The following is a 12856-nucleotide window of genomic DNA, read 5'->3' as shown; positions in this document are numbered from 1 at the left end:
CCCTGTTTATATCTAATTAAGTTGCCATTGCCATTGCATTAAGTTGGTATTAAGTTAGTATGGTATGGCATTGCTATCGTAACTGTCATCATAACCACTATCGCAAGTGGCATCTACATAACATATTGAGTTAGTATCGTAAGTGCCATCTACATAACATATTGAGTTAGTATCGTAAGTGGCATCTACATAACATAACATAACGTAATCATAACATAACATAACGTAATCAAAACATAACGCAATCAAAATCAAAACAAAATCAAATTACAAACTAAATCTAACTAATGAGAAGAGCATCGGTTTACCGAGAGGCTCATAAGTAGCAAAGAAGATTTATTCGTTCTGGGTTTCAGCCACTAATTGCGACTTGAGTTTCCCGTAGAACTCTTGTTTCTCAGCTGAAGTCTGGAAGCGACCTCCTCCAATCTTAGAAGCAGTATCAATGAACTTCAAAGTAATCTTCTCAGCATTCTTACCCTTCATACGTCGGCCTATAACCTTTCTCATCACTAAAACTCTCTTTCTTGGTCCCATTACTGATCCCTTAACCATCACAAAGTCGTTAACTACTTGACCATATCCAGTAAATCCACCCATAGGGTTAATCGTCTTCTGAGTTAAGTCGTAAGGAGTCTGGCAAACAGTTTCGTCCTGACCATTACCTACCTTGTAAACTCTTAAGTTCTGAGCTACTCGGTGGTGGAATCCAGTCTGACCAGCTCTAGCTACTGAGTACATAACTCGACTAGGATGCCAAGCACCAATACAAGCTACCTTTCTCAGACCTTTGTTAGTCTTACGCGGCAGAATAGTAGTTCCCCATCTCTTGGTGCAGCCTTGGAATCCCTTACCTTTAGTAACTCCAATCACATCAATCATCTCCTGATCTTCTTCAGCACAGAAAGTACCAACTGGGACTTCCTTCTCAAAATGAGATAAAGCAAAGTCAATCTTATCTTGAACACTACCTCCATTAAGTTGTGACTCCATAATATGGGCTTTACGGCAGTTAAGACCCTTAATCTTGGTTACTTGACTGTGAATTAAGACTCTAATAATATCAGCATTATCTCTAATGGCTTGAATTTGTTGGTCAATCACTCCATTCTTGTACTTTAATGGATACTGAGAAAGGGCGGTCTTTTGCGATCGGTAGTACCTTTTGTAGTATCTACGCTTAACTGACTCATCAATATGCTCGGCTAAAACAGTATGAACAATAACGTTGCCTTGAGGAGTCTTTTTGTATCCCACTAGGCCGAAAACAACACAAGGAGGAGTCTCAAGGATAGTAACTGGATCAACGATCTCACACTTAGAGAGTTTACTGCCCTCACGCTCACCAAGTCTTAAGACGTGGGTCATACCGGCCTTGTAGGCAAAATAGGTAGTTAAATGAACGGGCATTGTTTCATCATCGGCGGGATATGATGGAATTTTAGGTCTTATTGTTCTTGCCCTCTTTCTGGGAAGGAAAGCTAGCGATCCATGTCGAGGTGCTTCATACTTACGATGACTCATTACAGGGATAGTAAAAAAAAGAGAAAATATGCTATGACGTCATAATAGTATTACGTTAAGTTAAGATAAAATAAGTTATGATATATTATGATATATTATGTTATGTTTGTATTAAGTTAAGTTAAGTTAAGATAAGTTGGGCTATGCTTGTATTAAGTTTGTACTATGTTGTATTAAGTTTCTACTAAGTTTGTACTAAGTTGAGTTAAGTTAAGATTACGAGAAACTAAAACATCTAAATAAAGTGAATTATGCTTAGATATGTTAAGTTTGGTATTGGAATGGGTTAAGTTGAGTTAAGTTGGGTTGTATTCAGTTAGGATTAAGTTAGGATTAAGTTATACCAACTTAACTTAACTCAACTTAATACGGACTTGAGTTATTCTTGCTGGCGGTTGTGTTGAGTTTAGATGCTTATGGCGTATTGCAGATTTGAATGCGTAGTGCAGATTTAAGTATGTAGTGTAGATTTGATTACTTATGACGTATTACATAGTTGAGTATGTAGTGCAGATTTAAGTACTTATGACGTATTACATAATACGCATTACATAATACGCATTGAATGCTTTGGAATGGTAGTGGTAGTTGTGATGGTAGTTGGATAGGCGGCTTAAGTTGAGAAATTTCCTTTCTTGGATATTGGGCTGGGGCCGGGTTAACCGTTTCCTTTTTGGGAAATAAGTCTCTTTGGGAAGTTAAGTTTTTTAAGGTTTTGTTTGATTTTCTGATGATTGCGGTTACTTCGATTAAAGATTATCGATTTAACGTGATTTGTCTTACTGCGCTTAAAGGCTCTCGGCTTTTTGTGATTAGATCTTGGCTTAAAATTGGGTTGTGTATCCTGTTGGGGTTGCTGTCTAGTGCTAGTGGATCTACTCAGTTGATGGGATTGCGTACGGAACATTCGGAGATTTGGCCGAGGTCCGCTAATATAGTTGCTGTTCTCGGCTTAATTGGGTTTGAGTTTGAGGAGCCGAACCCGGAAGTGAAAGTTACCTACACCTTTAATAATGCACCGCCCATGCGTTCTAGTGAGACAGTAGCACTATCTCCTGATACGCCTAGCCCGAAAATAGCCGTGCCTAACTATAAGGTAGAGTGCTTAAGCACATCGCCTCGGTTTAAACTGCCCTACTACAATGATCCCGAGACGGCTAAGGTGGCTTTAGATGAGCTACAAAGAATTACGGTTATTAGGGCTTCTAATATTTATGTTCTTTATGAAAAGGCTAACTTAGAGTGCCACCAGATAAACATACACATTCTATCTCGAGTTATTAACCTGGTTGACTGCTTGGTTTTGGAGATATGCGTGAATGCTAGTTTAGAAGTCCTGGATACTTCTGTTTACCTGGGTGCTTGTCGAGAGGAAGCAATGGATGCTTTTAAACGAGCGGAGTACCTCTTGCAATGCCGCGTGGTTCTTTCGGGTCGATCAGTCACTCCTTCGGACCTGATTTGTCCTGGAGTTGTCTTGTTGCGGCCGGTTTCCAGTGTATCTTTGACACACGTCAGAGTCAATCATGCTTCTCTTCTGGACCAGTTGATACTAACGAATGACTATACAGTTTCCTTCCTATTTTTGCCGGACGTGGCTAATATCGATCTTAGGATTCTTCAAAACATTTCTTTGACTTGTGCTCGGATTCGTATTATGGGCCGTTTTGGAACGAAACTAACCGTAACTGGTCTTGAGAAGGTCGTCGGTCCTCATTCTGAAATAAGTCTAGAGACAAATTGGGAGATTCTTCAATACTTGGCTGAGAACAATGACACATTAATTCGCGTTAAAACCATTGCCGGATGTATGATTTCCTATCAAAGCTACTGCAAACTAACGGCTGAGGCCCCTCACAAAAAAGCACCAGGCCTATCTAAGATTTTTGCCACAAAGGTCATTCTTGTGATTCCAATCAATATGCCATGTGCTCCCTTATCTCGCTACGGCCAGTTATATACCAAAGAGACTCTTGCTAAATATGGTATTTGGGCTCGTGTCATTTTGTTCAAACATGAAGGCAAACGAACCGATTTGATAGATACCATAAATTTCTTCACTCAGATCAATGCTTTCCCGGGAATACCAGAAGATTGTCTGGAGAATAATGTCCTGTGTTGTGGCGACGAACTATCCGATCCTAACTTTGGACTTCAAGCGATAGTCTGCATCAACCTGGGCCATCCTAATATACGCCATCAGATCGCGGCATACAACAGCGAACATTATATTTGCTTCTGCCAGAACATATGCTACAGCAACCTGATAATCAATGGTGCCGAGCTGCCATACGAAAATCAAGTCAACGATTGTATTGCTCTGCTACATTTATTCCAGGACATCACAACCAATATACTCAAGTTTATGAATGTTTGCCATGCACACGCTGACAGCACCTTTGATCCAAGTATTCTAGAGGCCGAGATCCAAGTCTCCCAAAAATACCAGCTCAAAGCCAAGCATTTAGTATTTGACCATGTTGATGATCATATTATCTACTGGATGCTAGGCCGCTACCATTTTATTAACACACTGGACATATGCATTTGGAATCAGTGGTTCCGAAATCTGGCCATTGCCCGAGTTCTTGCCCTTCCTATTGCCATCCACATTAACACACTCACGATCAATGATTTCTTTGGAGTAAATGAGGTCATGCATTATGAAAATAGCGACCAAATCGAAGGATTCTCACTTTTCAAGTATATCAAGGAAGCACGCGCTCAACATATTCCGATTTGGGCTCTTGGCCTCAGCAAGCTATTTTTGGAGTTGAGAGCTCCGATTGGAAAACGACATGTTGTGATTCTGGACAGGTTGTCCAAGTATGGAATTAAGCCATACTATCCCCCTTACGTCCAAAACCCCTTATGGCTCCTAACGGCTCCAATCATGCAAAACCATCAACAACTCTGGGCGCCCTACGTAACACCAACTAATGCAACACCATTTCAACCTAACCCAACACCAACTAACTCAACTCCAACTCAATCCAACACCAACTCAACCCAACCCAATACCAACACCAATGCCAACCTAATTCAAGATAAACCTGCACTTGATACACCCAATACTAACACGGAATAAAGTATCCTCCTATCCCAACAACACCCCGCCTCGCCTTACTTTTAATAGTGCTTTATTTCTAGATCGTTCTCTTGCTCTTCTACAGCTCAGTACATTATTAGCCCTTGCGAAGTCAACAAGTGCCACTAACCCACACTAACCCACTCCACTCCACCCTAGGCAATACTAACTCAATTGGTGGTCCAGATAGTTTTGGTGAGAGGGCTGCATGGTCTTCTGCACCCCAGTTGCTGCATGCTGTTCAAAAATAGCGAGATCGGCCAGTCCACTAATCCCGCCCATTACAAGTAATCAAGTACTATATAGGAACAGTTTATTAGCGGGAAAGGGGTTGGGAGTCTAGGGACATACTAAGGTCTTCAGTGTCGGTGGTATCATCAAGACCGTAGTCCTCAATGAGTTCTGGTTTAAGAGGTGCACCTTTCTTCTCCACTGCACACATCCAAATACGCGTTTTGTAAACCTTATAGAGATCCTTAACCAGATCCCGGAAGTCCACTCTTTTCTCGCTTTTGAAATAGAAGGTGAGTTTATTACGGTCCCACTGATACTCAGCACTCACTATTTCCATCGCTAGATTTTTGGCCTCAACCTTATCACGACAGCTGCGCACAGCTTCAGCTTCCAGTTCATTCTGCTCCAACAAAAGGAGTTTGTCCTGCTCCGTAGCAATGCGGTAGATTTGCTTGATCTCTAAAGAAGACAGTCCGTACTTTTGAGCAATCTCTGGTATACACTTAGTTGGACACTCTAAAAGCACGGCGCCACAATCTTCACCTCGATCAGCCTCAATAATCACAAAAGTCCCCTTGGCCAAAAACACACCTTTATAAATACCAAAACACTTACTGCCACTTCCAAACTGGACTAAACATACTTTATCAGTCGTTGACTTAGCTGGAAAGGCGTTCGTCCTATTCTTATTGGCCATGAGCTTTTCGGCCTTAATGACTTCATAGAACACAGTCGGGTCCAATGAGTGCCGTCTTAAAGAGGTTAAAGTACCCTTTTCCATTTTAATGGCTTCGGGCTTCACCAATCCCTCCTTAAGGGCTGTACAGAGACCTTTGTACTTACTGCCATTCTCTTCTAGGCCTAATTTAAGGGCCAGTCCCGAAATGGCCGACGTAGACATACTCCGCTTCTTATCACACAAGGGGTCCTCTAAACTACTCCATGGAATAACCCCTGCCGGGGTTCGTCCTGATACAATATCTCCAACAATGCTTTTCGATCTCGCACGGCCTAGCGAAGAATGACCAATGACCTTCCAGTCTTTAGTCGGTTCATTGCATGCCCAAATATGATCGCTTACTAAGGGGGAAAGTGTAGCTGCCTTGTGGTCCTTTATATCCATTGGTTTGCTATTTTATTTTTAATTGTTATCTACTCTCGTGTAGAATTCGAGTTAGAATTGGAAATAGCTGAACAATTTTCCTTATTAGGAAATTGCCTGGGGATTTCCTTTTTGAGCTAGTATTGAGTTGGGTTAGTATTGGGTTGAGTTGAATTAGTATTAAATTTGATTTTGAATTGAATTGAGTTAAATTGAGTTAAGTTAAGTTAGTATTTGGTTGGGTTGAGTTGAGTTAAGTTGAGTTGGGTTGTTTTAGTCAGGGAGTGAGATTATAATGTATTTAGTGACGTCATCATTATTTATACTTTATGATCATCAGATGATATTATCAAGTACAAATAATATCTGACTAGTATGACCAACCATCTTCATTGGGTTAGTATGAACTAGCAAGTAACATTTATGACATACAACAAGTTAAGTATTGAGTTGAGTTGAGTTAAGTAGTGAGTTGGGTTAAGTTAAATACTAAAAGACATAATAAGATATAATATTGTATTGTATTGTTATACGTTTATGATATGTATTTGAATTGATGTGGTGTAATGTAATGTGTGGTTAGTACTGGGTAGTGCCTGGTGGTGAGAATACACTGCTTGGTCAATCTCTAGTTCTGGAGGGTATAGAGGAAGTCTTCATAGGCGGCTTTGACGGCGGGGTTAGAACGGACCATTTCGCGAATGTGCTCGGCATAGAGCATTTGCGGGCGGTTCTTACTGAAGACAATTTTAGCATTGGGCATACCACAGAGTTTAGTGTAGGTCTTAATGACTATCTCCAATAACTCAGGAGATTGCAAAGTCTCCATTTGGGTAAGAACAGAATTAAGAATCATAGAAGTAGCCATAAACCGGTCATACGTTTGACAAGTATACTCCAGACCTTTGCGAGTAGAGATAATAGAGTAAAAGACTTGGCTAGCAGCTAGTTTAGTCTTTTCACTACCCAACTCCATATTGCGCAAACAAAGCGGCACTAACTCAGTATTTTTGAAGAACTCAATAGGCTTACAGTTATCTTCTTTTTCATCCAACAGAATACTGATAAATGTTAAAGAAAGTGTTTTGATTGTTTCAATATTATCAGCACGTGAAGATAGATTAAGAATGGGGTAGAGAAAAAGCGGCAACTGGGCTGAAACACACATTTCACGGAATTCAGGCAAGGGACACATTTCAATCATTATTTCTAGTGTTAAAAAGAGCGAGTGTGGAAGAGAACTGATAGTTGAGTGCTGGAAATAGACATAAGACTTCGCAATCTCTTGTAAAAGGACTGCAGGAACACCAAATGAGCTCCAGATTTGGGCCTTGGCCTCAGGATGGGCAACTAAATGCTTCTTTAGCAAAATAAGTGAGGAGGCCTTATCTTCGGCCATAACTAAGCCCCGGCAGATTGATTGAGCTACGCTGTCTATTCTTCCTTCGGCTTTCATTCCAAAAACAGAAAATTAAGGCGTCCTTTATTTCCGCCTCTCAGCAACTAGCTTGGCTATCTTATCTACTGTTTCCTCAATAGTTAGGACGCTATTATCAATAATAACGGCATCGTCAGCCCGGACTAAGGGGCTTATTTCCCGGGTGACGTCCATGCGATCTCTTTGTTTGATCTCTTTTTCTATTTGGTGAATGTTGTTCTCATGGTTCTCTAGGGCGCGGCGTTTGGCTCGGACTTCCACACTAGCAACTAAGAAGATTTTGACTTCGGCTTCAGGCATAATGACAGTGCCGATATCTCGACCTTCCACAACCACGCCTGGAACGAGGTACTTCTGAATGAGGTCCTTCTGGATTTCGCCGACTTTAGCCCGTACGGCCGGGTACTTGGCAATGATACCTACAGCCGCATCAATTTCATGGGTGCGCAAGAAGGGAGTGATGTCGGTGTGATTAAGATAAACGGACGCTTCATTGACATCTGGGTTGAAGTGTTTGATAGTTGCGATGATGGCTGGAGTTTCCTGGTCAAGATCGCTTTTAATGGTCTGAATGGGTGTATTGGGGGGATAACTATGCAGAAAGACATAGGAGAGTGCGCGGTAGATGATGCCGGTATTAATATGGACTAGAGAGAGTCTAGCCGCCAGAGCAGTAGCTAAAGTTGATTTTCCAGCACCGGCCGGGCCATCAATAGCTATTCTAAAAGGTTTACTGGTAGTTGTATTTGTGACCATGTTGGGTTATTAGTCTGGGGTAGAGAGTGAATAAATAGAAAAAGTATGTATTTTGACTGGTTTACGATGACTATGAGGTGCTGGAAAAGGTTGTTTGGAGTTTAAAAGAGAGGCTAGGCTTGAGAAAGTAATAGAATGCTATATTATGACCTTAAACTATATAATTATGTATTTAGTTATTGAAATGGGCGGCTTATTTTTGTTTGATAGTAGTATAATTTTGAAATAGTAGTAAGCTAGTTTGATTTGTATTGGGTTGGGTTTGGGTTGGGGTGGCGTGGTTGGGGTGCTTTGGGGTGGTGTAGTTTAGGGCGGGTTGAAGCAATTAGATGGTGATTAGTTAGTCGTCATGGGCGCTCCAGAAAGATTCAATGGCGATAAGAGTGCTTTCGGGGATTCCGGTGGTGTTGAACTTGGGATCTAGATACTCTAGGTAGATGATAGGGAGAGTGAAGTCTTGTGAGCGGCCGTGGCTAGTAACTGTTATGTTGGCATATGTGTGCTCACGGGCATAGTCAAGAGCGAGTGTGTTGTTCGTATTAGGGTGCGGATGTGCGCTTGGCTGGGTGGGAGTGTGCTCAATTGTGGTGGAGAAAACGTCCTCGGGGGAGGCATAATTGTTCTCGGGCCAGTAGTGGCAGGAGTATACAAAGGAGCTAACTTGGGGTTTGGGTGCGAATTCTATTTCGGCAATCGATGCTAGTCGGGTTTGAACGGCTGCTAGAGCTTGTGCCGGTGGAATATGGACTTGTGAGAAGTACTGGAAATCGTTCTTGATTATGCTGATGTTGGTCAGGCGCTGAGTACCGAACTTCTGCTCTAGGATTTGGAGGAACTGGTAGCGACTGGCCCGATTAAGCACGAAATCACGAGAAATACTAAGGGCAAGAGTTTCAACCATGCTATTGTAGGGAATCAGTGAGAAAAGAAAGTCAAGGAGGTCTTCTTGGTGCACCAGTCTTTCTTCAGTTGGGCACATAGGACTGGTCGCTCCCGAGTGGGCAATGATTTCTTCTAGTCGGCGGGAAATCGCCCGGAAGAAGGTTTCGGCGCCAACTTCAGCTCCAAAGGTAAGAATGGCTCTGGCGAGTCTTTCTTTCAGGTTGGTGATGATTGGAGTGAGCAGAACACGAGTGTAGTCGATTTTTTCTAGGCTGATGTAAAGCGAGATAGCACGATCAACCATGTTTTTGATTGTTGCCGGCTGGTCGACTGTCTGAATAAGGGCTTGGGAAATCGTATCAATTAAGTACTTGATACCTTGCACGTCCTTAGTCAAGTACTTAAGCGTCTGGGAGTATGTTTGCTCGTTGATATAGTCTAGAACTCGGTCTTTGTTCTTTTCTAGGACGGTACGTGAGATGATAGCCATGGCATCAAAAGTATCCAGATCAATAATTTTGAAGATTCCAAGTAGAGTGTTTTGGGGCTGGTGCATTACTTGGTAGACTTGCTGTGGATGCTCTTCTGTGAGTTGGCGAAGAACCTTGACCAGATCGGTGCGCTCCAAAAGCCCGCAGGCATGCATTTGTTGAATCACTAGTTCAATGCACCCAGAGACTTGCTTATGAACTGCCATTTGGAAGATTTCGCGTTTCAAAGAGGCATATACAATCCCTCGTCGTCTCAAGAGTGCGCGCGCATAGTCTAAAGATCCATTTCTTTTCTCTTTCAGATAGATATTCATTATACTGGCCAATGAAGGCTCTTCTGTATGTAAGAGTTGGTTGATTCCCGCTTGTGTTTTGAAGAAAGTCGTCCTTTTCAGTGCATAGGCAGGCAGGAGAGACGAACTATCCATTGTTTAGTGAAAAAACATTCGTGTTAAGTTAGTCTTGAGTTGGTATTTGGGTCTAACTTAAGTAGATAGTATCAATGTTCGATATCATTCAACCCAATACCAACTCAACTAAACTTATCTCCACTTATCTCAACTTATCTCAACTCAAATACTAACCCAACTTATCTCAACTTAACTTAACTAGCACAACTTAACTAACCCATATCAACCCAAATTTTCTTTGTCCAGTTAGATGGGCGATCTAAGACGAAGGCCTTTGGGTGCCCAGGGAGAGAAGAAGGTGGTTAACGGCTATAAACTAGTAGCACCAATTGGAGAAGGTACTTTTGGGAAAGTCTTTTTGGCCGTTTGCCCTAATGGAAAACAGTCGGTGGCTCTGAAAAGAATAGTGCTTAAAGATGAAGCTAATGGCCTACCCTTATCTTTACTACGCGAAATATCCATTCTGCGACAACTTTCGCATCGATACATTATCAAAATACTTGACGTGTTTATTGAAGACGAAGCTAAGGTTCTGCTATTGGCCAAAACTTCCTTTGTGCTTTATATCGCCTTTGCTTACGCGAAAACCGACTTGCTTTCCTTGATCAATAAGAAAGAAGTGAAGTTTCCGCATGCTTTGCAGTTCACTGGTGAACTACTTAGTGCCTTAGCTTACTTACAGGCTAAGAATGTGGTCCATCGGGATATTAAACCCGCTAACATTCTGGTAAGTGAGGCGAATGAACTGTGGCTGGCTGATTTTGGGCTAGCCAGGGAAGTATCCAGGGGAAATATGACTCCTGGAGTGGTCACTCGCTGGTATAGAGCCCCCGAGCTGCTTTTAAACGGGTCAATCTATGGCCCGGGTGTTGATGTCTGGGCAGCTGGCTGTGTTATTGCCGAAATGCTTACTGGCTCTCCTTTGTTCTATAGTGACTCCGAAACAGAGCAATTGCTACAAATTGCCGAACTCTGCGGTGATTTAACGCCTGAGATGTTCAAAGCGAACCAAATAGACGAGCTAGGCCTACAAATGCTTAGTCTACCGGTCCAATCGGGACAATCTTCCTATGTTCAAAACTACTTTGCTGAGTATTCCTACCACATATCCATTCTGCTTAGTAAAATGCTTCAAGCCAATCCTAAGTATCGAATAACGGCCTCCGAAGCTTTGGCATACTTTGAGCAGTTCCTACAGTAACCATCCTCTGCAATAGACTGTAATAAACTCACTCCCCATTGCATATAGACCAACAATAAATGATTATTTGATATCGCCTTCTCAATACCAAACCAAACCAATACTAATACTAATACTAACACAAGAGAGACTTACCTGCTAAAATCACGGTGAATAATATTCTCGATTGAAGCGGCGACTCCATTTAAAGCCGTTACTTCTTTGATGTCTATTTCTGAAATGCCTTTCTGAACCTTTTCGGGGAAGTGTATTTCGCGGAGGTACTTCCGTAGTACCCGGTCTTTTGATTCCAAAATCTCTTTGATTATCTTACCCAATACAATCTTATCTGGGCCTATTCTTTCTCTAAAAGCCTGCTCGATGCTCAGCAAGGCACCGGACGTCAGCAAATATAACTTCAAATGCTTAGACATTGACTCAATTGTCTGCTGTAGTACCTTTAAATGGAACAAACTCAGCCGATGTTCTGTGCCATAGTAGTTCCACTTGCCAATACTGTGCATCTCGGCCCGGCCTTCCTTTTCAAAAAGCACGGGTAATGCTTCGGTCACAACTAAAGCCAGCTTATTATCTTCTGATAGGAGCAACAGACAAACAACTTTGTGTAGGTAAAAGAGATTCTCCCACTCTTGGTTTTCTATACAACTATTGAACCGCCGAAAGACTGCCAGCACACGTTTCTCGTCTGCGCTAAAGTACTTACAGGCCTCGTCACTTAAGTTAGCGCTCAAAATGCTTAGTAGGTGTATTTCTTCACTACCGCCCAGCCCCTCGGTTTGTCGCAATAAGTCCAATGGCCGCAAGGCCATACACATATCTAAAAACCCCTGGGGGTTGCAATGAAGTAGTTGCACCAAACTCTTTCTAATCTCTTCTTTAGTAAGCACCATTGGCTGACCTGCCTCAAGCCAGGATATTAGTTTCGCCTGGCATTCCACTATCATCCGATCAATAACAGGTGTTCGTGCCATACCAATCACATCCTTATAAAAGTGCTCCTTTATCCAATGCAGCTTGCGGCTCATTTCTGTCTCGGCCCGGTCTGTTTGAGCACTCAGTCCCATCTCTGCATCCTGGCTCAGCCCAAGCACTTCCTGAAGCAACTCTTCTTTGACCGCCAGAGCTTCAATCAGTCGCGAACTCTCAATATGTCCAAGTTCCTTAAGCATATTTTGAGCGGCCGCCACTGCACCTGCTCGATAAAGTTTCTCTACCTCTTGCAAACCATTCATCCGCACAACCCACTCCCCCACTCGTTCTAAATTACACCCCAAACTACCCATTCGGCGCACTTTATCCATACTCCATTCTTCACCAGCCCAGTCTTCTACCCATCCGGTTACATCAGTTTTGAACTGCTCTAGCACATCCAAACCATCATCACAATCACTATCTCCATTTTCACAATTATCACTGCTATTTAGATTCTCACTATCCTTATCATCACAATCGTTGCTACTACCACACTCCGTATCACAACCGCTAACTTTATACAGCAGTTGCATTCTTAAAACTACCAACTCGCCCGAACTGATTTCTGATATACTCAGCTCACATACCTCTTCATCGTACTCAATTTCTTCAATTTGATCTATCGCTATTTCTCGGGCTTGCTCCTTGCCTTTCAGAATCAAGCCCGGCCTTCCTAAAACCAGCTTAATCGACTCGTTAGCCTCGGCAAAGGCACTAGTTGCTAGCATACAGACTCTATACATTTTCATCCTAATAAA

The 12856-nt window shown here is 42.3% G+C and overlaps 8 protein-coding genes across 8 annotated transcripts; 2 read left to right on the top strand and 6 right to left on the bottom strand.

Annotated features, from left to right (window-relative positions):
• Positions 1-336: 336 nt before the first annotated feature.
• NEHOM01_0345 (large subunit ribosomal protein L3e) lies at positions 337-1524 on the bottom strand (the record flags this gene model as incomplete). The annotated part of the gene is made up of 1 exon (XM_051489223.1): positions 337-1524. One exon carries the CDS (start codon positions 1522-1524, stop codon positions 337-339), a length of 1188 nt encoding a protein of 395 aa, XP_051345183.1.
• Positions 1525-2254: 730 nt separating this feature from the next.
• On the top strand, positions 2255-4612 carry NEHOM01_0344 (uncharacterized protein; the record flags this gene model as incomplete). The annotated part of the gene is made up of 1 exon (XM_051489222.1): positions 2255-4612. The coding sequence occupies one exon, from the start codon at positions 2255-2257 to the stop codon at positions 4610-4612; it is 2358 nt and encodes a 785-aa protein (XP_051345182.1).
• Positions 4613-4928: 316 nt separating this feature from the next.
• Positions 4929-5969, bottom strand: NEHOM01_0343 (uncharacterized protein; the record flags this gene model as incomplete). The annotated part of the gene is made up of 1 exon (XM_051489221.1): positions 4929-5969. The coding sequence occupies one exon, from the start codon at positions 5967-5969 to the stop codon at positions 4929-4931; it is 1041 nt and encodes a 346-aa protein (XP_051345181.1).
• Positions 5970-6576: 607 nt separating this feature from the next.
• On the bottom strand, positions 6577-7404 carry NEHOM01_0342 (CCR4-NOT transcription complex subunit 9; the record flags this gene model as incomplete). Its single annotated transcript, XM_051489220.1, has 1 exon — positions 6577-7404. The coding sequence occupies one exon, from the start codon at positions 7402-7404 to the stop codon at positions 6577-6579; it is 828 nt and encodes a 275-aa protein (XP_051345180.1).
• A 27-nt stretch (positions 7405-7431) lies between these two features.
• Positions 7432-8142, bottom strand: NEHOM01_0341 (CMP/dCMP kinase; the record flags this gene model as incomplete). The annotated part of the gene is made up of 1 exon (XM_051489219.1): positions 7432-8142. One exon carries the CDS (start codon positions 8140-8142, stop codon positions 7432-7434), a length of 711 nt encoding a protein of 236 aa, XP_051345179.1.
• Positions 8143-8482: 340 nt separating this feature from the next.
• On the bottom strand, positions 8483-9943 carry NEHOM01_0340 (uncharacterized protein; the record flags this gene model as incomplete). Its single annotated transcript, XM_051489218.1, has 1 exon — positions 8483-9943. The coding sequence occupies one exon, from the start codon at positions 9941-9943 to the stop codon at positions 8483-8485; it is 1461 nt and encodes a 486-aa protein (XP_051345178.1).
• Positions 9944-10175: 232 nt separating this feature from the next.
• Positions 10176-11126, top strand: NEHOM01_0339 (cyclin-dependent kinase 12/13; the record flags this gene model as incomplete). Its single annotated transcript, XM_051489217.1, has 1 exon — positions 10176-11126. The coding sequence occupies one exon, from the start codon at positions 10176-10178 to the stop codon at positions 11124-11126; it is 951 nt and encodes a 316-aa protein (XP_051345177.1).
• Positions 11127-11257: 131 nt separating this feature from the next.
• On the bottom strand, positions 11258-12847 carry NEHOM01_0338 (uncharacterized protein; the record flags this gene model as incomplete). The annotated part of the gene is made up of 1 exon (XM_051489216.1): positions 11258-12847. The coding sequence occupies one exon, from the start codon at positions 12845-12847 to the stop codon at positions 11258-11260; it is 1590 nt and encodes a 529-aa protein (XP_051345176.1).
• Between the last annotated feature and the right edge of the window lie 9 nt (positions 12848-12856).

This window comes from Nematocida homosporus (assembly GCF_024244095.1).
Source record: "Nematocida homosporus strain JUm1504 chromosome Unknown 4454, whole genome shotgun sequence".
In the NCBI taxonomy this organism is placed as follows: Eukaryota; Fungi; Microsporidia; genus Nematocida; species Nematocida homosporus.
This window is presented reverse-complemented; position numbering and strand designations above follow the sequence as displayed.